The sequence below is a fragment of the Eutrigla gurnardus genome, assembly GCF_963514095.1.
Source record: "Eutrigla gurnardus genome assembly, chromosome: 24".
Taxonomy (NCBI): domain Eukaryota; kingdom Metazoa; phylum Chordata; class Actinopteri; order Perciformes; family Triglidae; genus Eutrigla; species Eutrigla gurnardus.
The window spans coordinates 8,261,232-8,286,425 of record NC_139935.1 but is presented as its reverse complement, the minus strand read 5'-3'; the positions used below and the strand labels follow the sequence as shown (position 1 = coordinate 8,286,425).

Sequence of the window (25,194 nt, the reverse complement as noted above, 5' to 3'; positions counted from 1 at the left end):
CATCTGCATGTCTGAGGCTTCGTCTCCAGCTGTGGGTGCCATAATGATGACGCCAGCAGACGAGGAGGCTGCAGGTTTTTGGCCCATTTAAGCTGTTTTTTTTAAATGGGAGAAGATGATGCTGTGACATTGCCTCTGTGTACATTTGCATTACTTTAAAGCATGCACGCTTGTTTGGAATGATTCATTTTTTGTCATCATCCTCCACACTTTGCATGTGTTTTATCCTCATTTATATTCTACTCTATAACTTGGAGAACTAGCAGCAAGGCAGATATTTCTCCAGGCTGTTAAGTTTTGGATAATTTGTCATTCTGACAAATTTGTTCTGTCTTGCACAGCCGTTTTACATTCTATTTGCTTCCCTTAATGGTGTCTCAGGCTGCTCGTTTGCTCAAAACGCCCAGAAGCTCACAAGGAGGTCCCACTACAAGAGTCCAACTTCCTCAGCATCCTTTCAGAAAAAAAAAATCAATAATACCAGTAAATACAAAATACACGCTCACTGGAAATGAAAAAGAAAAACACAGAAATCCAAAACTAATCCAATCATAATTTCCAGGAAGCTTCGGTGCCATTATGGGGGAGCTGGGTACATTGCTGACTCAGCACGTTCCAAGGGTTGTTTCTCATAAGGCTTATAGGGAGCGTCGGGGACCTCGTAAATATCCCAGCTGCACAGCCAGGACAACGCAAGTCTCGCTCCAGTGCACAAAACATTAATGCAGATTCTTTCCCATCAGGGACTCGGATTTTAATCAGTTTGTACAAAGGGTTTCTTCTGCAATATGAGGAGTGTATCGAATCGTATCTGGAGGAGGCGTACAGGTAAAGAGCATGCTGACACGGGATGTTATCATCACGCAGGCAAAAACATTCCCTAACGTCCAGCCGTCCCCTTCCATGTGACCTTTAGAAAATGAGACATTTCTTGACACTTCCCAGAACCGATCCCTTCCGTGCCTCCGCTCCAGCCTTGAAGGATGGGGGACTCCTTTTCGACACGAAGAGAGGTGAGCCGCGGACCAAACTCCCATACAGATTAAGTCGACGTCTATAAGGGCAAAGAGCAGAAAGAGGATTGAATAGAATACAGAGCAAAGTGCATTCTGATTAAATCCCTTGATGGAGGGCATTTAAGGCAGAAAAAAATAAATAACAAAGCTTTTCATCACAGCAGGCTTAAAGGAAATCCATTATTCAGGGCTAAACGCCTTTAGGTCTGTGGCATCCATATAACGCTGCGGATTCAACTGCATCACGTGTTCGAGTCCGTCATGTGTCCGTGTGAAAACATGTGGGACGATGACGACACACACACACACACACACACACACACATGATGACAATTATTGACTTGACATGTTGGAATCTGTCCATGGTGCTGAAATGACTCGCCTGAGGATTTAACTCTTTCCTGTTGGCTGCATGGTGAATGACAGCAGTGATGAATTTCCATTATCACGGCAATCATAATTATGGGCATGAGTGGCTTGAAAAAGACGTCTCTATCATGGTAGAGAAGTGGAAAAAATAGAAGGATCGTTTTATTTCAGATTATTTGATTGTTTTTCACGACAAAAAAAGATGTTTTTGTATATCTGAGACCAATAAAAATGATTTGTTTCTTATCTAAATGTTATGTTTTACTGCCACTGTAAGAGTTTTAAGCATATTTTGATGATTATCAGGACAATGTCGCGAATTGCAATTATTTTTGGCCAGGAAAATCGTGACAGAAAATGTCCATATCGTCCCATGACTAATGGAGAACCTGCTTACAATAATCTTACACAAATATATTAACATATATTAAGGTATATAATATCTTCTGGAGTTGTGCTCTCAGATACACTATAGTCATTATATCACTATTAAAATGACACCATAAGGAATAAACATTGAGTTTGATACATTATGTAATTTAATAATATGAATGCAATACAAAATAGGTTAAAGGTGATTCAAATCTCTGGTTTCCATTGTTTTCTGCTTTAAGTTTCGATTTGTTTCCCATATTATTGGAATGAGTGATTTTCCGCCAGCAGTAGTTCTAGGCCACTCAAATAGCCTGTGTGTGTGTGTGTGTGTGTGTGTGTGTGTGTGTGTGTGTGTGTGATTAGAGATGCGGTTGCGTCACCGGCCCGGCAGCCTGGACAGATGACTGGCGCAGATGTAGAGTCAAGTCAGCCAGAACAAAACCGGAAATGACTTAGTTTAGTCTTCAAAATAAGAGTAAGCTGAAGGGACTATTTTTTTTATTTCCGACCTTGTGGTGATGCACATGCATGTCTATACCAAATATGAATTAGGGGCACATTAATCCCTGATTAGACCCTGATGAACGTTTACAAACAGTAAGGGATTTGGCCTGACAGTAGGTCCTGGATCTAAAGGCCCTATTTCTTTAGAGTTGTTGTTCGCTCTGCCTCCTTTAATGCAGGATTGCCAAATTAGAATATAATAAAGTAGGTTCACAAAAGCGTTTCATCTTTTTTTGTGGCGGACAAAAACTCATTAGCTCCTTCAGATAAATTGATCTGATTAAACAAGATGTTCACCAGGTGCATTAAAGAAATACTTGTTATTTACTGCTTTTCGGATTCTAGTTGATACACTTTTAGTATAATTATTTGTATTAATCTTGATGGTTTTGACATAAAATACACACTTCCTGAATAAAGTTATTCGAATGAGCTCTTTACCTCGTATTTTATTTTGAAAGCCTTCACCGGAAGTCACCGTGTGAACGTGGTCTAACTTTGTCGCTCGTGCTCCTGGCTCAGATACCGATCAGCAGTTGGCTGTGGCAGGACAGCCGAGCTCGAGCGCTTCTCACGCGGAGATGTGCCGTGTCGCGCTCACGTCTCGAAAGGTGTCATCGCGCGCGAGCTCTGCCAGCGGGTCGGCACGTTTAAGGTCGGTTTAAAAAAAAATGTCTGAATGTTTTAAGTAATAACTGATTGTTTTGTGGCAGCTCCAAGTTTGAGAAGTGGACCGGGTCTCGCGCAGGACCCGCGGGCTCTGACAGCAGCAGCAGCAGCACGCGCGTAAAGTGAAGCGGCAGGATGCGGGGAGAGGAAGAGGCGCGCGACTCGTTCATCGCGTTGACGGCGTGATTCCCAGCCTTCCACCATGGAGGAGAAGTTCAACAGACTCATCTTCATCCCCATCGCGGCGGTGCTCTTCTTAATGATCGGCTACCAGTACGTGTGCCCGGCGGACAGCAACACCTGCTACTTCAGGAGCACCGACAAGGGCCTTTTCCAGCGCTACTCATCGGGCTTTGAGTTAGTTTACACGGAGCCGGAGGCGGACGAGGACCTCCCCTCCAGAATCACATCCAGATTTAACTTCACGGAGCGGGACCTGGACCGGCACGTCGACTTCAACATCCGGGGAGACGATGTGATGGTGTTCCTCCACATCCAGAAGACCGGCGGGACCACGTTTGGGCGGCACCTGGTCAAGAACATCCAGCTGGAGCAGCCGTGCGACTGCATGCCCGGCCAGAGGAAGTGCACCTGTCACCGGCCCGGCAGAGCCGAGTCGTGGCTCTTCTCGCGGTTCTCCACGGGATGGAGCTGCGGGCTGCACGCGGACTGGACCGAGCTCACGAGCTGTGTGCCCGTGGTGATGAACAAGCGGGACAAGAAGAGTGCCCAGAAGAACAAAAGGTGAGGGGTGGCCTGACCTCACTCACTCACTCACTCACTCACTCACTCACTCACTCACTCACTCACTCACAGTTCAATTAATTGATTATCGGGTTGCACAGATCATCTTTAAGGTCAGTCACACCTATTCACTCATTCATTCACTCACTTATACACGTATCCGCTCACACTCTTCACTCACTCATTCCCCCACACACACCTATTCATTCAGACTTGTTCATTCAGTCACTCACTTATTCATTCACACACCTATTCGTTCACTCACTTGCTCATTCATTCACTCATTCACGCACATTTATGAACTCACTACCTCACTCACTCATGCTCTTCTTCATTCACTCACCCACCCCTTCACTCATTCATACGTATTCACTCCCCCACATTTATTCACTCACTCACACCTATTAACTTACGCATGCATTCATTCACTCACTCGCGGCTCATTGAAGGAGCACATTTAAAATGAAGCAAATTAGCAGGCAAGAAACCAAACTTCAGTAGGTTCTGAGAGGAACGCAGCATCCTGAGTCCATTACCTGATTGGTCAGCTGACAGGAAGTTGATGGGCGCCAATTCCCATAATGGCTTGTAAGTAACGTATGGGCCGAACCACAAGGAGTTTAGCCAGAAGCTTAGAGCGAGCTGTTAAGCTGCTTTTCTTACCTCCAGGCGCTAAGTCAAAGGTCACAAACACTTCCAATGCGTGTTTGTCACTAGCGTCCGCCTGCACGCACGCCGCCCGGCACGCCACCGCCAACGCCGTCTCCTCGGGCCGCTTCCTCCTCTCGACGTCCGTTTCAATTCCCTGTAATTACAGAAGCAACAGAGCTAAGCTGAAGGGAGTAAATGACTTAAGGAGGCCGGGGTCCTCTGAGGTGTTGAAGCCAATTTGCCTCCATATGGTGTGGTTGTTCCTGAGGATGGGGACAAACGGGGGATTTGTTTGGGGGGTCGCGTTTCCACTAATGCGAGGTGAGTTACCTCTCGTGGGTGTCGGCTCGCAGATCCTTCTGCGGTTCATGGCAGCAGCAGACATGAGCTGATAGCGTCTGATAATGCGCTGAGTGATTTCCAAGAGTACTCACTGCGATACTTCATTGATCCCTTGCAGTGAAACACTCACTGTGCTTCCACGGGGAGGTCAGAGGTCATCCCAGGGGTTCAGCGTTTTGCCCAAGGACACACTTCTATCTGCTGCTTTTATTGACACTGATGATGATGTTATTTTGCTATCTTGTTATTATTATTATTATTATAAGTATTAATAATTAATTATATTAATATTATTAATAATGATTTATTTATTATTGAATACACATATGTTTGTATTTATATACACAATAATAAATACATAATTAATATACCATGTGTGTGTATATATACATACGTACATACACATAAATACATATACACACACACACACACACACACACACACACATATACATATATACTTACACGCACATTATGATCGCAAATTGGCTCCTTGGTTACCACCCAGGTTGGCATAGCAACCAGTTATGTTAAAGCTCTGCTCGCGATGCTTTATGGGCATTAGTGGCGTGTTTTTGTCAAATCAGAGCGATTGGTTAGAAGCGGACTCTATTAGAGGAGCACAATGAGACCTCCTGTTGGTGTTCCCTTTCTTTGCTCCTCCCTTCATCCATTCACTTCTGACTGAACATAATTAGCATCTGCTGCATTAACGTGCATCCATCCATCCGCCCTTCTTCTGGCTGGAGATTTCCCTCCGAACACGCAGACCTCGGGCATTAACACGTGGCCGGTTCAAGTAGCGAAGCAGACCACTATTCGGGACCTCGCTCCCAGCGTGAAGCGTTCACATCGCGGCGGGCTACGAAATCGCTGTGCGGGCCAGACGTCAAAAGCGCCGCCGTGTTTGTCGGCCGCTGTCGGCCTCACGCTGAGCAGTCAGAGAGCGTAACCTTATTACTGACCTCATTATTTCAGATTAGAGCAGAGAATGCAGACTGGCCAACACTGATCAAGGAGTCTAATTTGTTCACAGTGAAGGTGGTTTGAGCTCGTTTGGCAGTGGCACCATTACTGGTGATAATGACACGAAAAAGGCATTTAAATATGCTAAAATATGCAGGAGGTTGACGAGGTTTAGTAGTCAAACAGAGACGGGGAGAAAGATGATTTTATCAAAATGCAGTAAGTAGTATTTGTGGTCTACTGTTCCCTCTTGCTAAACGTGTACTTAGCGGACTATATGGGGGAAAACATGGTTGCAATTTTTTGACGTTAATCTCCCCTTGCAGTCCCAGTGAGTCGGGGTTAAATCCTCCACCGAAGAGCTATACGCTGAGATGTCACAGACGGATGTATATTATTGAGAAAGCGCGTGGAAGCGGAGAGTGCTACTTCTGAAACGCTTTGGGCGTAATGCCGCCCTTTTACTGTCAACATTGCTTTTGACTGCAATGTCGGTCTCTAAGCCGACACGTCAAGGTAATGCAAGCTGCTGACAGGCGCACATTGTTGGAATGACTCAATGTGACAAGAACGCTGATTGACAAAAATGTGTGACCTTCAGACGCTAGAAGTCATCATAAATGTTCCCAGTGGATCTGTGAAGACGATGGAGGCCTTTAAAGGAGAACTTACTGATGAAAAGGTGGGCATCGCCTGGCAGGATGCATAGAGCGAGTGTTGCACGGACCCCCGGCAGGGCGTGAGGGGACGGATCCACGTTGGGACGGAATAGGCAACGGACAGACGCCCGGAGCATAGGAAGGACCCCTGGCAGCACGCGTGGAGCGTAGAAAGGAACCCCGGCAGAATGTGTGGAGCGTAGAAAGGAACCCCGGCAGAATGTGTGGAGCATAGGTAGGACCCCCGGCAGGACGAGTGGAGCATAGGAAGGACCCCCGGCAGGATGTGTGGAGCGTAGGAAGGACCCCCGGCAGGATGTGTGGAGCATAGGTAGGACCCCCGGCAGGACGAGTGGAGCATAGGAAGGACCCCCGGCAGGATGTGTGGAGCATAGGTAGGACCCCCGGCAGGACGAGTGGAGCATAGGTAGGACCCCCGGCAGGACGAGTGGAGCATAGGAAGGACCCCCGGCAGGATGTGTGGAGCATAGGTAGGACCCCCGGCAGGACGAGTGGAGCATAGGAAGGACCCCCGGCAGGATGTGTGGAGCATAGGTAGGACCCCCGGCAGGACGAGTGGAGCATAGGAAGGACCCCCGGCAGGATGTGTGGAGCATAGGTAGGACCCCCGGCAGGACGAGTGGAGCATAGGAAGGACCCCCGGCAGGACGCGTGGAGCGTAGAAAGGACCCCCGGCAGAATGTGTGGAGTGTAGGAAGGACCCCCGGCAGGATGTGTGGAGTGTAGGAAGGACCCCCGGCAGGATGTGTGGAGCATAGGAAGGATCCCCGGCAGGACGCGGGTAGCGTAGGTAGGACCCCCGGCAGGACGAGTGGAGCATAGGAAGGACCCCCGGCAGGATGTGTGGAGCATAGGTAGGACCCCCGGCAGGACGAGTGGAGCATAGGAAGGACCCCCGGCAGGACGCGTGGAGCGTAGGAAGGACCCCCGACAGGACGCTTGGAGCGTACGAAGGACCCCAGCAGGACGCTTGGAGTGTAGAAAGGACCCCCGGCAGGATGCGTGGACCTGGTGACGAACGAACCCCAGAAACTACAAAACAGGGAAAAGCAAACCAAGTCCAATTCATTTTAACACCATTATTTCAGATCCGCATCCAAAACTCAAGCCATAAATAAAACAGCAGCAGGCTGTGTAGTCTATCGCATGAATATGATAATGAAGTGATCATGATTTCTTAAACCTTGCTCTGCTGGAATCTGATATTTTGTTTACAGCTTGTGCTGACACACTTATACAGTCGGCGAGGTCTCCTGGGAGAACTCCCAAATATCCTGCTGCTAATTACCACGGGGTTTCCTGTCAAACATTTTGTAGCTGGCAGCACGCAACCAGCACCGGAAATATACGTCTTTTAGATCAAACATGGCGAGCTAAATGCCCGACTTGCCAATGGACTCGTTTTAATCCCAATAATTGGACAGTGAAGGTTTTGGAAGAACTCATATGTCCTAAAAACATCATGTATTTTTGTTCCCCACATTCAAGCAAATTCTTAATTTAAGTCAAAACACTATTAAAATATCAGATAATTATAATTTAAGTCAAAACACTATTCAAATATCAGATAATTATGAAAAAAAGCACTTTACAATGAAAACATTTAACATATCTTTAATCACCTTATAGATAATATTTTGAAATCAAACAATGGTCATAACTAGGTAGACAAATACACGAGCTATCCTAACTTGAATACCGTGATTTGAGTTGGATTTCTCTCAATGGAATCTAATTGTATCCCACTTATAAAGTGGAATAGAGGATCAAGTCTGTGAAATCAAACCTCGAGCACTTCCTCCATAACAGCGTGTTGTATTCTTGTGAGAAATTCAGAGGATCTTGGTAATCTCCACGCTCCTTAGGGGGATTAGGGGCAGCCGAAGACAGGTTTTATTATACGGGGGAGGAGGAAGAGGAGGAAGGGGGGGATTAATCCAGAAGTCCAGATTTATACTGTCGACTGGATTGAAGAGTTGCTTTTACAAAACGGTTTGTTAAAAGAGAAAAGAAACATGAACGGGAGGAGCTTTCTCATCAGTTAGATCTATGTAAGTCCTATTATCCAGGTATGATTCTGATCACTCAAAAACATACAACCCAGCGTCGGACGCAGCCTTCACACATTGCTTTCAGAAATCCCTGAGTAGTTTGCGTGGGTAGATGTGACCTTTTACAGAATCCAGCCTCCCATTCATCCTCGCCATAACTACACGGACCTAGAGGACTGGCTGACACCTCGCAAAGCTGCATAGATTAAGATGTCAAGGAAAGGTTAAGGCTAAGACGCCAAAGCCGCACACGGCAGGTTGTTGTGTGCGGGGTATGGACGCCGAGGAAAAACCAATAACCTCGAGGGAAAATGTGGCTACCTGAAAAGCAGCCGGATAATAAGGGATACGCGTTTTGTGTTCTCAGCCTCAGTCGCCCGGACGAACGCCTCGTATTTCCAGAAGCGCTCTCGGTTCCCTCGTCTCCGCCTCTGGGGCTTTTCCTTTACCGCCCAAAATAGCATCTCATATCTGCGACCTCAGAACATCACAGTCTGCCTCGCTCACCGTTGTCTCTCTGATTCGTCGAAGGGGAAGGCTATCGGCGGGTGATGGAGAGTTTCTACATGCAGTGCATCATTTTGACCTGTAATTGGCACGCGGAGATGAAATCAGAGTGGAAACGGATCCAGCTTGAGCTCCTGTCCGATGCGAGAGCGGCTTCACTCAGTCACCTTGACAACGCCCCCCGTCTCTCACATTACTGTTTCATCTTAATTCACTATGAACGGGAAATATCACAGTGTGACGACACAAAAACAAAGACTGGAAGGAAATCACGTGCTTCCTCCGCATCATCACCAACAGCGTTGCCCTGGTGACGGATTGACAGGCTGTAAATGGACCATAATGGACTAAATGAACATCATGCTGGATTGAAGAAGACTTGAAACTAGAGACTGAGACTAAAACTCACAATGATTAGTGAGATAAAACCTCAAGAGAGAAGTAGGACCATTGCTCACAATGCTGTTATTATCTCAAGCAAAGGAGCATTCAAACTTGCTTCAGATAGTAACTGCAGATAGAAACACCTTCCAAAGTGATCCTTCATCGGAGCGGCCAAAGCAACACGACGCACTCGCAACGTTAAAAAGATGAAATGAATTAGATTGCTGTCGATCCAGATTCCCTTTTGTACGGGCTGCTTCTTCTTCTTCAGCGGCATAAATAGTTTCCATCAAGGCTTTTATCGCTGTGTCCTTGATGGGAGCGAGTGAATTAACAAGGCAGATATTGATCGCCGGCTGCGAGTTTCCTCTGTAGCTTTTCGATGGTGATTTAGAGAGTGAAAGAGAGAAAATTGGGCGGAGAGAGGGCGATCGATAGTGTTTGCTGTATGGAGAGTGCTGACGGGGATGCACGGGCGAGGCGTCGGATTGATCGCCGGCAAAATGCGACAAGCTGATTTAACTTCACCTTTAGTTCACGTATGACGACACACACGCATGGTTTCGTCAATGACTCGGTGCCACTCGCACATCCACTCCAATCCCTCTCAGAACATTAGATTTTGAGCCGATCAATCAGGTGTCCGAAAAATGTTCCCACTTTGTCCCGTTCGGGCCTGAAAGACTTGAAAGCCGTTTGGCACATTAGCAAAGAACTGAGGCACTGGCGTGGAATAAAGCGATGAGCGATGATGCTGGAGACGGATGAAGCTCATCAGCAAAGAGGCCAATATGGTGTCTCCTTTATAGATGCAAACACTGGATTTAGAAACATTTAAAGCTGCTGTAATCAATATCGTCATATCTATGATAGATCAAATGACTGCGTGTAATATGAGGGGTTTTTGATTACAGTTTGAAAGACATTAGGAGGGTGCAGACTTCCTCCAACAAAAGTGGAAAGTAATTCACGCATCGACCCGGTGATTCGGCTCAAAATGTTATGGATTATTTCTTATTCATCAAAGTGATACTTCCCCATTCATCCGAGCGGTAATTATGCCTGACCTTCATCATCTGACCCCGCCTCTGTCCCTGACACAAGTAAGAGGAGAGCGTTGACATTTGCTGCTCTTTGTCGATAGGTCACATTGAAAGCACGGACGCGCAGAGGCGGCGTTGCGTGGACGTGTATTGATCCGCCTGTCTCGCGGGTAGCTGTACTGATAGATGATAGGCACGGGAGGAGGTAAAGACGGAGCGGCGTTCCAGGAAGTACAACAAAGGGCCGCTGTGTGAGGCGCTGGCGTGTGTCCATCAGTCGAGTGCGAGGATGGCAGGGTCGTTCACTCAGCCTCGGCCATTATCTCTGGGTGGTGTGTCCGTCTGCGGGTGTGTTCCATGATACCATCACCACTCACTTAAGTACAGATCACAGCTGATTGATATCTGCCGCCTGGAAATAATTGCTAAATTGTGGAGCTTTTAAAGCCGTGCACTCTTTGCTCACAGACGACTTCTCTCTCGATTCATCCAATTTTCTCCGTGAGGCAGGGAACTGGAAAACACATAATAGATTGACAGTACTATCTTTTATTCTCAACATTTTTTAAACTGCAAATAAACACACATTGGTAGTTAACCTATAAATTGCTTTTTTAAAAATGCTATTTATACAGTTTTATATCATAAGACAACGTTTTCACTCGGTTTACACCAGACAGCAGCCTCCGGTTCAGAAAAGTGAAGTCAACACTTGCATTCTCTCTGCTGGCCACCAGGGGGCGACTCCTCTCTGGTTGTATGGAAGTCTATGAGAAAATGGTCCTACTTCTCTCTGCTGGCCACCAGGGGGCGACTCCTCTCTGGTTGTATGGAAGTCTATGAGAAAATGGTCCTACTTCTCTCTGCTGGCCACCAGGGGGCGACTCCTCTCTGGTTGTATAGAAGTCTATGAGAAAATGGTCCTACTTCTCTCTGCTGGCCACCAGGGGGCAACTCCTCTCTGGTTGTATAGAAGTCTATGAGAAAATGGTCCTACTTCTCTCTGCTGGCCACCAGGGGGCGACTCCTCTCTGGTTGTATAGAAGTCTATGAGAAAATGGTCCTACTTCTCTCTTGATGTATTATCTCAGTAAACATTGTAAACATGAGTTTATGGTCTCAATCTCTAGTTTCAAGTCTTCTTCAGTCCAGCATGATGTTCATTTAGTACATGATGGTCCATTTAGAGTCCACCAGACCAGAAAGCAGGGGATGCTTTAGGGGGCGGGGCTACCTGCTGATTCACAGGTTGCTACCATGCTACCAATGCAGTTAGCTACTAAGATGATTTTAACACTTAGCTGTAAAGTTCACCTGGACTTAAGCCATGCCGTAAACATGGTTTACAGTAATTAATAGCTAGAATCAAGTGAAACAGTTTTGATGAGTTAAACAGTCAAGGAGGAAAATCTGCAAAAAGATCAGTAAACAGAAGCAGAGTGAACAGGAAGTCCATTACCGTAGCAGGCGTACAGGCGTAGGTACATTGATGAGAACAGGTGTGCAGGTCAGCTGATGTTCAGAAAGGGCAACTCACTGGGGACAACTGCTGGACAAGGAAGGAACTGCATGATGTGAAACAACAGGAGATATTAGGTACTGTATGATTAAAGTGAAGGCAGAAAGGGGGGGAAATAAAAGGAAAAATCTCTTTGATGAATGATGAATGTCAGTTCAACTTTCTCTTCTGAGGTTTATTAAATACCAAGAAAAAAACCGAAACAATGACGTCTGTATTGTGTCTGTTTTCTGATAATAATCAGCAGCTAACATTATTGTCTCCGGTATGAGAAACTGAACAGACGTGATTGAACATTAAATCGAAACAATGTGTGCTTGATTTTTTCAATTTCCGACATCCACACGCATGATGAAAGATAATTCGATGCAAGGTCAGCGTCACGTATTGCCAATCATCCTAATCAGTGTGGGGAGATGGATCGTGTTGGCGGCGGTTGCTGCATCGTTACTGATCAGTTGTGTTCATACTTCCACAGTTAACAACGCTGTACAGCAACACTTAAATAACCTTAACAACACTTTGGACGTTACATTTGGTCGGAAACTTGGCAATTACTGGTTTGATATTGCTGCCACATTCATACTGTTGTATTATTTCAAGATGTTGGAGGGAGTGAAGGCATCAGGTGTGCTTGCTGGACTGTTAACTGTCATCTCTGCTTTTAAGAAAAGAGGGAAAGGAGGAAGAGGGAGGCCAGTCAGGTTTATTTCTATAGCACATTTCAGTAACAAGTGAAAACATGAAAGAGAAAAGTCAATGTGATAAAAGGACAATTAATCATTAAAGAGCCATGATAACAGGGAGGGAGGAAGGAAGGAAGGAAGGAAGGAAGGAAGGAAGGAAGGAAGGAAGGAAGGAAGGAAGGAAGAGAAAAGAAAGGTGAAGGAAGGGAAAGAAAGAGGAAGGACAGAAAAGAAAGAGGAAGGAAGGAAGAGAAAAGAAAGCGGGAGCAAGGAAGAGAAAAGAAAAGAAAGGGGAAGTAAGGAAGGAAAGAAGGGGGAAGGGAAGAAGGAAAATAAAGAGGAAGGAAGGAAGGAAGAGAAAAGAAAGGTGAAGGAAGGGAAAGAAAGAGGAAGGACAGAAAAGAAAGAGGAAGGAAGGAAGAGAAAAGAAAGCGGAAGCAAGGAAGAGAAAAGAAAAGAAAGGGGAAGTAAGGAAGGAAAGAAGGGGGAAGGGAAGAAGGAAAATAAAGAGGAAGGAAGGAAGAGAAAAGAAATAGGTAGAAAAGAAAAAGGAACAAAAAGAAAGAGGATGGAAGGAAGAGAAAGGGGAAGGAAGGAAGATAAAAATAAAAGAAAGGGTAAGTAAGGAAGGAAAGAAGGAAAAGAAAGAGGAAGGAAGGAAGGAAGGAAGGAAGGAAGGAAGGAAGGAAGGAAAAGAAAGAGGAAGGAAGGTGGAGAAAAGAAAGAGGAAGGAAGGAAGGAAGGAAGGAAGGAAGGAAGGAAGGAAGGAAGGAAGGAAGGAAGGACTGAAAATTGGAGGGAGAGATAAAGTAGAAAGGAGGGAGTGATCACTGTGGTAGGTTTTCAAAGAGACATTTCCAGAGCAGCGTTGCAGTAAAACCTCCGTCCTTGAATGTGACTTGTTTATTTCACTGAAAGCCTTTCAGGAATGAAATGTTCAGCTTTATATTCGGTCGCTGTCGAACGTCGGAAGGTCCCGCCGCGCAAGATGAACACTTTATTTCTCTTTTATCTACGGTGGGGCTGTGTTTACATTTGAAAAATGGCTGAAATCCGCCGTGCCTTCGGTCGCCATCTCTGAACTCGGGAGATAAGAGCGCTCAGCCAGGTTCCCTTGAAACGTTGTGCTGTCGGTTGTGTTACAGCAATTACGGAAGAGTCGTTCGTGGAAGATCAGAGCGACCCAGAAACCCAAAAAGGTGCTAGAGACGAGAGGAAGAGACGTGAGGAAGGCGGGAAAACACAGAGAACTGCACATCTGCAGGATATGAAACGTACCTGCTTGGTGTGCGTTGCTTCCTGTCATTATTGCCACACTCTCAGTGGACCGGTGTGACCTTCACAAACGACCCGCCGCTCTTGAACGTCTCACATAACAACACACACAGAGGGAGGGCGAGAGAGGGGTGGGGGCTACTGGAACTATTTAAAGGTCATCTATGCAGGTATTCAAGTCTTTATGCTAAGCTAAGCTTCATATTTAGCATCTCTTCATGTCTCCACAGGAACTTCTACTACATCACCATGCTCCGCGACCCCGTGTCACGCTACCTGAGCGAGTGGAAGCACGTGCAGCGCGGCGCCACTTGGAAGACCGCCCTCCACATGTGCGACGGCCGCCCGCCCACCCAGGACGAGCTCCCCGCCTGCTACAGCGGCGAGGACTGGACCGGCGTGCCCCTGGCCGACTTCATGAGCTGCCCCTCCAACCTCGCCAACAACCGGCAGGTGCGCATGCTGGCCGACCTCAGCCTGGTGGGCTGCTACAACATGTCGTCGGTGAGCGAGCTGGAGCGCGGCCGCGTGCTGCTCGACAGCGCCAAGGCCAACCTGCGCAACATGGCGTTCTACGGCCTCACGGAGTTCCAGCGCAAGACGCAGTACCTGTTCGAGCGGACGTTCGGCCTGCGCTTCATCCGGGCCTTCACGCAGATCAACAGCACGCGCGCCGCCAGCGTGGGCATCAGCGAGAAGGTGCGGTGGCGCATCGAGGGCCTCAACGCCCTCGACGTGGAGCTGTACGAGTACGCCAAGGAGCTGTTCCTGCGGCGCTACCAGTACAACCGCCAGAGGCAGCACCGGGAGGAGCGCCAGAGGAGGTGGCAGGAGAGGCAGCAGAGGCAGCGGCTGCACAGGACCTATCTGTCGGAGCTGTGGAGGCTGGGAGGAGGAGGAGGAGGGGAGGAAGAGGAGCAGCTGAAGGGGCTGGAGCAGGTGGCCACGACAGAGGACTACAGCAGCCAGGTGGTGAGGTGGTGAGGAGGAGGAGGAAGGTCCAGCTGACTGCTTTGCTCTCCTCCGCCGTCAATCTGCCAAAAACCTCCAGCCCTCATCGCTCTGTCAGACCGCCCAACGGTGTCTTAATATTCATGATGGATGTATTTGTCATGGCAACATAAGCGTTTTGGATTTTTTCCCCTTCTGTTACGGATACGTTTGGGCGCTGCCGTTGTGAATCGTGTTGATTTATCCATGTTCTCAAAGCGACGTTAAAGGTTGAGTAGTGATTCTACTCAGAAACACTTTGTTATATTACTTGACAGATAGTAATGAATACATTCAATGATATCAAAATGTTTAAAAAATGTCATCTGTGGCCGTGGCGGGACTGTAAAAACCCCGTCCAATCAAAAAAAGTCGGGCCGGAGAAAATAATTGCCTGTTAATGCTTACTCCCTGATTTTGCTTTCTGGGGGCGTGAACAGAGGTCTGAATGATGATGCGTTCAAAGACTGTGGTTTTTCCAAATGACCTACTCTGCCTTTAAATTCAGCTAATAATTTGTAGAACTGCAAAAAAAAAAGGCCAATTTTAGACTATATAAAAAAAAAAAAAGGAAAAAAGAGGTGAAGGGTCCTCTGTGTCATGTGTGTGATCAGTGAAACCTTGTAGTTATTCTGTGGTGTTCGGCTTCATAAGAATATCAAAGCACAAACTTGGTTCTAGTCTGCGGTGTGTTTTCTTTTTCTTTCTGACTCATGAAGCTGCTTTACAGAAAGGCAATGTTCAATAAAAACATGCAGCATCCACTCATGTCAATCCCTCCTATGGACTCTTTCTGTATGTTCTCGCCTTAAAATAGTGAAATCTCCAACGCAGAACATCACAGGTTCTTCATCATCATTTAAAGTCCATATGACGGTGGACGTTTTCTCTCCGTTTGCCCCGGAGCAACCAGTCTGCAGTATTTCAACACAAACTGAGGATGAGGAGTGAGGAGGCGGGGAAGGAAATAGCCTCTCCGTCCCCGGCTGCAGTCGAGGAGTCTTATATAAGTCTGTGATAATGAAGCGGCACCTTTAAAGAGGGTTTAACAGGCTTGGTTATTTGCTTCGTTGTGATCTGGACGGTAAACGGGGTAAGGCGGTGTTCATGTGTTCTCCAGGATGCAGGCGATGATGGACTAATAGTGTAAACTCCAGCCCGCCTTGTTAACTCGGGTGAGGTGAGAGCGTCGGCGAGGACTCGGCTAAGGGCTCAGTGTTTCACAGATCAGCAGCTGCAGGAGGTGTCGGGCTGTAAAAGCATTTTCATCTGTTGGATGCAGCAACGCGTGAAGAATGATATCCGTTCAACATCCACCTAAACCGGATCGGAGACAAAGGAAATGCAAAAAGAAAAGTATTTTCTGCGCTTAATTAGTTTAATAGTTTAGAAGAAGAAGAAATACGATGGGCCGGTGGAGGGGTTTCTATCATTTTTATCTTTTACCGACAATGGCCAATGACGCTGTCATATTTCTGTTGATAAAGGATAACAAAAGTTGTATTGGATTATAAATATAACTCAGATACCAAGGTAACAATCTATCGTCTAACAAGATGATGCCTTTAAAGGTTTTTGAACAAATTATGTTAAACTAATGCTAGGCTACAATGAGCTATCTAGCTGTAACTAAAACGTTGTTAATTAAAAAAAAAATGCTAAACACAGAAAATAACTATCAATTAAAAACACACAAGGAAAACTGTAAATCTGGAAAGAGAGAATGGAAATTCACTTCCTGGTTCTAGGGCTACAAACTGAAACTGTTCCCATGGCTTCACAGTCATGCAGCGGGCGTGTTGCAACCCGCCTTGCTGATGACGGCCACGTGTAGCAGCGACCTGACCTTGGTCAGCCCAGATTCCCAGGAAAACGTGCCGAGGAAGGCCTTCCTGAACGCATCGCCTGACAGAGTGTACAGCGCCAGGTTCGAGAACGTGTTCAGGCCCGCTACGGGCCTGGAGACGATGTACGCTAAATGCACGAGGCGCGTCGCCGTGCACGGCGTCTCCTCGCGCCACTTCTGCGTTTCGATCCACAGCACGCGCAGAATGTGATACGGCAGGAAACACACCAAGAACACCACCAGGATGAGCACCGTCACCCGCCGCGCACGCCTCCGACACGGGCTGCTGGTGCTGGGCCCTTTGGCCAGCCTTTTGGCGATACCGATGTAACACATGGACACCGCCAGCAGAGGGAGTAGAAACCCGAGGGCGGTTAGCAGCCAGCCGTACCAGCGCACGTCATCGACGGGGACGCTGCTGGCGAAGTCGAAGCAGTGAGTCTTGTTGCCGAGCCTCTCCAAGGAGATCATCGTCAGCATAGGGGCGATTTCAGCAGCGGTGACAATCCAGACGGCCGAACACGCGAGTATACCCCATAACCTCCGCTGCACCCGCGCCGCCTGCAGAGGGTTGATGACCACCACGAAGCGGAACGCGGCGAGGCACGTGAGGAAGAGGATGCTCCCGTACAGGTTGAAGTGGAAGCCGACACGCACAAAGCGGCACATGAAGTCGCCGAGGGTCCACTCGTCGGTGCTGTAGTAGTAGACGAGGAAGGGCAGGCTGAGGACGTAGCCCAGGTCCGTCAGCGCCAGGTTCACCATGATGACGCTGCTGCTCTTCCAAGGCCGGAGCTTCGTCAGGTAAATGCCAATGGCGGTGACGTTGCCCACTAGGCCCACGATGAAGATGATGGTGTAGCAGACGGGCAGGTAATAGCGTGTCATCAGTCGGTCCACGTCGGTGCAGTTGGGATGATCCATGGCTGGAGGATGGGAAGCAATTTTATGAAGCACATTTAAAAACCAGAGAAGAAGTAGTCCCGAGCATTTAGGACAAAAAGGGAATGTCCTTGTTTACGAAAGAAGTTTACATCCTACAATTTTTTTAATTATTGTTTTTGGTCACGTGGGGGCAGCAACAAGGTGTGAACCATAAACTTCTCAAAAGTGAAGCCAAGACATCTCCATCGCCCCCTGGTGGCTGGCTGCAGTATAGGTCATACATCCCTCCATGTTAACAGATGGGGGAAAATCAAAGTAGCCTTAAATTAATTTTTCCCAAAGATGATTTCTGTTTATGTGTTTTTGCTCATCTTTCTGACAAGCTTGGTTGTAATTATTTATTTTAATGTTGATTTTTATTGTACTAGCGAGGTTAGCAACATTTCCACTGGTTAGTCAGCAGACCTTTATTAAAACTCCCGTCACATATCAGACTTCTGTGTATAATTTTAAGAAACAGCTCAACATATTTTTATAAAATGTATTTTAATTTCTGCATTCTGTTTTCATTTTTATTTGACACTTTTACTGTTATTTAATATTTCCCTTTTTATGACTTTTGTATTTTTTCAGAATTATTCACTTGTTTAAATCCTATTATTCCTATTTTGTATGACTATTTTTTTCTCTCATTTTCCCACCCTGTGTTTTCAGTTTTAATAAGTGTTGTTTTTTTGTTGTTTTAGCAAAGCACTTTGAGCCGTCACGATATATAAATATTATTATTAGAATTATTATTATTAATAACTTGTTTGCAGAGTCCTGTTTGTGGTGAATGTAAGTCCAATATTCACTCTCCTTTTAACTCGGTTTTAGTCTCCACCACCTCTTTTCACCAGCTTGTTGTGAATTTAACAGTGGATTTCTCAATTATTCATGTAAAAATATGGATTAGTGCAACTTAAATGTTTTCAAATATGCTGAATAAATGCTGCTTTCTTTTGTAACTGTGAGTTCTTTCTAATTCAGGTGAATACAATTTATATGTTGTTGGGTGAGGGAAAAAATAGACTCGGAGCAAAATCATCATTTCCTTTCCCCTCAAGCAGCAATTACTGCTGGAGGCAGGATGGCGAGAGCATGGAGAGAAACCCAGAGATGAGCAGAGTGAGAGAAAAAAAAAAAAACAATCAATCATCAGAATCAGTGGGAAAGAAGCAAACAAAACCTCTGTGCTCTCCGGAGGCCTCTCAGGAGATAACGGCATCCTGGCGGCTCTCGTTATAGATGTGAGGAGATGTGCGAGGTGTCATTCTCACATTGCGTGTCGAGTCTTGAGGCAATAACTTGTACTCATTAAAACCATTAGAAAAAGAAAAAAGAAAAAAGTGAATTTCATCCAGCCGAGAGGGGAGCTGAGTCACAAAGAGTTTGAAATAGAGGATTTTTTGTTGTTGTTTTACTCACTTTTAGCGAGTGTCCTCATCGGCGCTCACTCACTCCTTCAGCTTCTCTTATCTCTCTTTTCAAATTCCAGCCGCCCGTCTCTCCTCCTCCTCCTCCTCTCAGCCAGGTGGAACTCCAGCATGGCTTCCTGGTGTCAGGCTTGAGCTGATAAAGCCCAAGGTTGGCTGTATTTACACAGATCAGGTTTCAGGTGATTTTGCGGAGAAAAACAAGGAGGAGGGGGGATGAATTAAACTCTCCAGTGCAGCTTTTGTTCAGAAAACAAACTCAGGAGTTTCTGTCGAGGTCTTTGTTGCTTCTTCACAAAGGCGCGTGTGTGTGAACGCAGGGCTAAATTTAGCACCTTGGTTTTTGTGATATGAGGCAGTTAATCTGGGGAAAGTGTCATCGGAGATTGTTTTTGGAGTTTTAAAGATCTGCCACGGAGTTCTATTATTAGCTCCGTGAAGTCGACACTTTCCAAACATCTGTAAAATAGGATGGTGTGCATGTGGTGCAACACGTTTGGATGTCGGTGTGAGCCGTCGATATGCTGGAACACACTCGCCTTTTCACTTTTCTGCAAACGGGTGATAATTAGAGCAGACACACGGTGCAACACGTCTCCACACGCATGAACATGGGAAGGGAAACGATGATTTCATTATCAGAGGTGGGAAGTGCAAATACTTCATTATGTTCTTCAGTCACATTTTCAGGTGTTATTTCTGACTTTTCCTCCTTTGATTTTAAAACAAAATCTCAAAACTGGCTCGTTTTTTGAGGGGAATTATCAAGCCTGACTGTCTTCCGTCTCCTTGTGGTGTAAAAGCCTCCGTCCCTGGAGTCCTCATCCTGCTAATGGAAGTGTTAAAGGTGAGGCCAAACTGCACAGACGTACCTCAGCTCCTCCATCTCTTGAGCTCGGTGTCTGGATTCAACCCAGCTCCGGGTCCTGGTTTACCTGCAAGCACAAAGAAGCTACACATATACATCTCCTCTCCCTGGGCTTGCTCTCCACGTGTCGCCTCTGTAATGTCCCTTTTCTGTAGATCACACAAAACCACAAACAGTCAGCGGAGCACAAAGTTTACAAATGTTTATTTTACAAAAGAAACGCTGGCAACGGTGTAAACATCTAAACGTGCATTCTTGTTTGTTCTTTTTTAACGCTGTGGGGACGGTGCAGTCTTTGAAGCGTGTTGATAGAAGAGATGAAAACGAGCTCGGAGAAAAAATGTCAAAGATCAACTCGACACACGGAGCTGTGAGTGCAGAGGAGGGAGGAAGAAAGAAAGTAGTTCCGTCTACAGTTTGGGCATCCTGGCGGCGTTGAGGCGCATGGACACGCAGGAGGAGCCGGCGGCGTAGCGCATCTCCCTCAGCATCCCGCTCCACTGCTTCTTATCGTCCTCGTACCTGACGGGAGCAGGACAGTCATGTGGCTGCAAACACAACTCAAACGGGTCACACGGGGTCGCGGGGACACTTACTGCCAGACGTCGGTGACCTCCGTGGGCGCCACCTCCTTGTTCTCCGTCTGCACCATGGTGAAGCCGCCCACGGCGTACAGCGAGCCGCCGCAGCTCAGCAGGTTCACGGAGCTCCTCTCCTGGGGGAACTCTGTGAAGGGCTCCCACCTGGGAGGGGAAAGGTCAAGGTCAAGCTCTCATTTTAGACGGCTAAATGGCAAAAGCCCCTTTTCGAATGTCTTTCCCCCGACTTTTATTTAGGTAAACCAGAGCCATACTTGTTTGTCGTGAAGTCGAAGGCTTCACAGGAAGCGGAGAGGCCCTCCTCGTTGACGCCGCCGGCCACCACGATCCTGCCGGCGTGGACGACGGCCCCGAACATGGCTCTGGGCGTCTTCATGGCCGCCAGCTCCCTCCACTCGGCCTGCTTGTGGTTGTACGCAAACATCTTGTTGAGGGCTTTGCTGTGGAGACGGGTAGATAGTGTTCTTTCAGCTCAAGAAAACAACCACACAATTGGTAATTGGGATGCATCGTCATAGAAATTAAAAGAAAACATAAAAGCTATTTAAATGCCTTAATAATCACTTTGTACCAGGTGCAATAATAACATTACGTGTCGTAGTTACCCAGGTGAAATAATCATAATATTTGTTTATAATTTATTTATTTAAAGGCACCTCATTCATACATACATTTGTTTGCCGCCATAAAAGACAAAACATTTGCGAATGATTCCAACTTTATGGGCGACGCTGTATAAACAAATCCCATTTTATTGTTACTATAAGAGGATCCAACTGGACAGATACTACTTTGAGAAGTAATATTACGACGCTCTTATCACATCGGCTCATTCTCTCCAACACACGTGTTAGCAGTGGAATTAGCAACCGACACGATGACGCCATCATCAGCATATTTGAATATACGATCGCGTGGCGCCGCACGCGTCGGCCCCGGCACTCATTTGTATAGAAAACAAATAAAAGTGGCGAGACGACGTGGAGAATCCTGGACCGTGGGGGTGTAATTGTTGTCTATGAAACCCCCGTGTTGCCCTGCAGTCTGGCGTAATGATCGACCACAAACAGCTGCTGCCCACACACACACACACACACACACACACACACGCCTATTTACTCACTTGTCATCCGTCTTCCCTCCGATGCAGTAGATCATCCCTTGGTGGGAGACGACAGCATGGCCGTGGATCTTCAGAGGAAGCTTTTTGCTCTCGCTCCACCTCATCTTCCTGAAGAATTCATATTTAGCCGTTTTAATGAGGTTCATCGATGACATTTCCCCCCCGGGGATGAGTTCAATATCCTTAATACAAGCTCACGAACAGCTCTATATTACTTGCATACAACTCTATGTCAGCAATATTATTAATCTGCAGAGTCGGGTGATAACTGAAGGTAGAGGGAGGGGGAAAGAAGCTAATAATGCTACGTACTCCACGTCGTAGCACATGACGGTGTCCAGCGACTCGTTGGACTGGAGGTCTTTCCCAGCCACGGCGAACAGCAGGTTCTCGCTCTCCCCGATGTTGAAGAGGCATCTGGGAGACGGCATGGGCGGCAGGGCGACCCATTCAGATGTGAGTGGATCCAACTGTGCAGGAAAGGACATGAAAACAGAGCGTTTCAGAGAGCGAGGCTGAGAAGAGGACAAATAAAGTGCTTTTTGAGGATTAAAGCATCTAAATATGTTCGAGTAGCAACCTGAAACATTAGGTCCTTTAAATTCCCATACAAAGCAACTGCATTGTGAATTAAAACTTTTTTTAGCGTGGATTACGTTTGCTCTTCTAGCACAAATACTTTTGTAGCATTTTTGTTTGGTTTCACTTCAATAGACATTCACCTTAAACCTAGCTTTGTAGTGTATTTTTTTGGTTAGTTGTATGGGAATGTCATTTTATAGGATGCAGGGTTGAAAATATAGGTATTAAAATGCCTTCATCTCTTCATTAGTGTGTGTTGGGCAACATAGGAAACATAATAGATGAAAAAATGCGTTTGAATAGTGTGTTTGTTCTCTGCTTTTTTTCGAGTTTTTAATTTGAGTTCCATTATGGCCATTGAATTGTGAGCTAATGCTAATGCTAATGCTAACACCCACAGACTTCGATGAGACTAAAACGTTTGTCTTCCGGACGAGAGTCACATGAGATTGATCCCGTCGTCATGTATAATAAACCTAAATATTAAAATATTTAAAGGGACAGTCCACTTCAGGTCGGATCTCTAGATAATAGTTTGACTCTTTTGTAATTATGGAGTATATTTATATATATAAGAGAAAGTACTGCGTACCAGGTAGAAGTAACACTGCAGGGGCATGTCCTTGTTGTCCTCGTCCACAAACAGGCCTCCGATGACGTACAGCTGGTTCCTCTGCGACGCCAGGCTCACGTGGTTGCGCGGCACCTTCTCCGACATGGCCGCCAGCAAGCACTCGTTCTCGTTGACGTCGTACGCCACGGCCGCCGTGTCGTTGATCATGACGATGAATTCCCGTACGTACATGCCGTGCCGGCGGTTGTCGTTCAGGAAGCCGGGGAACAGCTCGTCCTCCTCGCCTCCTTCCGTCCCCTCCTCCCCCTCTTTCTTCTTGGGGGTCTCGGGGAGTTTCCCCTTGTAGGCGTCCCTGATGACCTGGATGGTCTTCTGGAGCTCCGGGTCGGCCTTGATGACGTCATCCGTCTCCACTCTCTCTTTGAAGTACTTCTCCGGCAGCAGGCGGAAGCGGATGCAGTTGAAGGCGTCCTTCAGCACCTTGACGCGCTCCTTGTCCTGGCGGACCCACGCCATGACCGCCTCGAACACCAGCTCCTCCTTCTCCACGTTCAGCGCGTCTCCGCCGATGATGGCGAACAGCTCGTGGGCGGCGAGCTTGAGGAACTCCTCGTCCTTGTGGAGGAGCTCGAAGCGGTCGGCGACGTAGTTGCGGGCGGCCACGGCGAGCCGGGGGCAGCTGAGCACCAGGCCCATCCGGAAGATGGCGAGGCAGTTGCTCAGAGACAACTTCTTCTGGAGGTAGTTGACGCAGACGGTGAAGACGGAGGGGATCTGGAATCGGTTCGCCACGGCGATTATATCCTGCACGTTGTCGTCGGTGAGGTCGATCTCCGCCGAGTAGAGGTAGTGGACGATCATGTCCAGGATGGAGGGCTTGACGTCCTCCAGCACCACCTCCTTGGTGTTCTCCACCTCCTTCCCGTCCTCGGTGAAGAAGATCTCCCTGAAGTAAGGGCTGCAGGCGGCCATGATGAGCCGGTGGCAGGGGAAGCTGCGGTCGCCCACCTTCAGGGTGCAGTCCACGAACTTGTTCTCGTTCAGCAGCTCCTTCAGGCCGTCCTGGAGCAGGGTGCTCTGGAAGAGGCGCAGCTCCTCCTTGATGGCGTTGGGGTCCATGGCGGGTGAACGAGGAGGTCTGTGTGGAGAGAGAGAGAGAGGAAGGAGACGGCGGGTCCTTTTGGCAGTCGGTCCTGGTTGGAAAAGGCAGAGTGGAGAAAAGGTTCCCAGAGTGAAGACCCCCGCAATTTAATCCCATCCCACTCTAAATATAACCCCCTCGGACGGCTTCGGGCCTCGGCTCCAGCAGCTGCTGTCGCAGACTGAAAGAAGCAACTGGCTGCAGATATGCCACCATGATTCAGCTCCCAAAAGTGTCATGTGACCTACATAAGGGGACAATGCTGTCAAAGCCCTCGAATAGCTCGCCTCAAGCTGGACGGCTGACCGGGAGCTTATGTAGCGTGGACGCCGTCACCTTCACAAATATGATATCAATAATACTTTCATACATTTTTTTATGACAGCAAATCACCTGATTACGCCAATCATTTTATCCTTATTATACTTTAATTATCAGCTACTTTCTGAATTCTTTGTCCCACTTACTTATCCAGTGAGGTGCATCTTGGTGGTGGGACGCTAATTTTATGTTTGCTGGGATTTGTGTGTGAGTGAATTAAATACATGTTTATTAAAAAAATACATACATAGGGTCGCCTATAAAGTTGGAATAATTAACAAATGTCTTTTATAACAACAAATATGAATTAACTCACTTCCCCTGGGTAATTGGGACACATAATTAAAATCACTGCACCTGATCCAAAGTGATTACTGATGCATTAAAATAGAAATAAACAGAGGATTGGGTCTGGAAACAAAATGTTCCAACTTTATGGACAGTGTGAATCAGAAAATTGGGTGTTTTTCTTGAAAAATGTCTGAAATTATTGTCTAACTAATTCATTTGTGCTTCTCTAGATTCTACTTATTATTGATTTTTCTTTCATATCTTATTTCTAATGATTTCCTGGCATATTTATACTTCATATTTAGCTTGAATTCCTTAAATTAAGTCAACAGAAACCCTTATTACGTTCCCATGGCATTATTGAATTTAGGCTGAAGAGCATAAAAACCATTGTGCTAAAAATGGACCAGGAAAGTTTGGTTGCAGCTGTGTGCAGAAACAGGTGACATCCACCAATCAGCACTCTCCCTCCCTGTGGGGTGTGTTATTGCCCAGCTGCTTGCCTTTGTGTGTGTGTGTCGCTGTGCACTTACACCTTTTAAAAACACACCTCAATCAGTTCAAATCGAGCGTGGGGAAGATTTAAGGCCATTACTGATGTGTGTGTGGATCAATAGGATGGTGGATTATTTTGTGAAGAGCGAGGTGACATTTCTCCCGTGGGCAGGACTAAAGATAGATCAGACTATGCTGCTGGTGGAGGAGTGGCTAACATGTCA

The 25,194-nt window shown here is 46.8% G+C and overlaps 3 protein-coding genes across 3 annotated transcripts; 1 reads left to right on the top strand and 2 right to left on the bottom strand.

The window, feature by feature from the left end:
- Positions 1-2,807: 2,807 nt before the first annotated feature.
- On the top strand, positions 2,808-15,532 carry LOC311009659 (heparan-sulfate 6-O-sulfotransferase 3-B-like). The gene is made up of 2 exons (XM_084003984.1): positions 2,808-3,677; positions 14,011-15,532. Exons 1-2 carry the CDS (start codon positions 3,136-3,138, stop codon positions 14,762-14,764), a joined length of 1,296 nt encoding a protein of 431 aa, XP_083860110.1. The 5' UTR covers positions 2,808-3,135; the 3' UTR covers positions 14,765-15,532.
- A 769-nt stretch (positions 15,533-16,301) lies between these two features.
- On the bottom strand, positions 16,302-19,059 carry LOC311009660 (2-oxoglutarate receptor 1). Its single transcript, XM_084003985.1, has 2 exons — positions 18,969-19,059; positions 16,302-17,542 (listed from the first exon to the last, which is right to left on the bottom strand). The coding sequence occupies exons 1-2, from the start codon at positions 18,985-18,987 to the stop codon at positions 16,554-16,556; spliced, it is 1,008 nt and encodes a 335-aa protein (XP_083860111.1). The 5' UTR covers positions 18,988-19,059; the 3' UTR covers positions 16,302-16,553.
- Positions 19,060-20,020: 961 nt separating this feature from the next.
- Positions 20,021-23,942, bottom strand: LOC311009656 (kelch-like protein 41b). The gene is made up of 6 exons (XM_084003979.1): positions 22,741-23,942; positions 21,879-22,036; positions 21,567-21,674; positions 20,698-20,883; positions 20,441-20,587; positions 20,021-20,366 (listed from the first exon to the last, which is right to left on the bottom strand). Exons 1-6 carry the CDS (start codon positions 23,839-23,841, stop codon positions 20,255-20,257), a joined length of 1,812 nt encoding a protein of 603 aa, XP_083860105.1. The 5' UTR covers positions 23,842-23,942; the 3' UTR covers positions 20,021-20,254.
- Between the last annotated feature and the right edge of the window lie 1,252 nt (positions 23,943-25,194).

Coding starts and splice junctions, on each gene's coding strand:
- LOC311009659 (XM_084003984.1), top strand. CDS start 3,136: ATGGAGGAGAAGTTCAACAGACTCATCTTCATCCCCATCGCGGCGGTG. Junction 3,678..14,010: donor AGTGCCCAGAAGAACAAAAG/GTGAGGGGTGGC, acceptor ATGTCTCCACAG/GAACTTCTACTACATCACCA.
- LOC311009656 (XM_084003979.1), bottom strand. CDS start 23,841: ATGGACCCCAACGCCATCAAGGAGGAGCTGCGCCTCTTCCAGAGCACC. Junction 20,588..20,697: donor TTCGACTTCACGACAAACAA/GTATGGCTCTGG, acceptor TTCCCCTCCCAG/GTGGGAGCCCTTCACAGAGT. Junction 20,367..20,440: donor GAGGTCACCGACGTCTGGCA/GTAAGTGTCCCC, acceptor TGCTCCCGTCAG/GTACGAGGACGATAAGAAGC.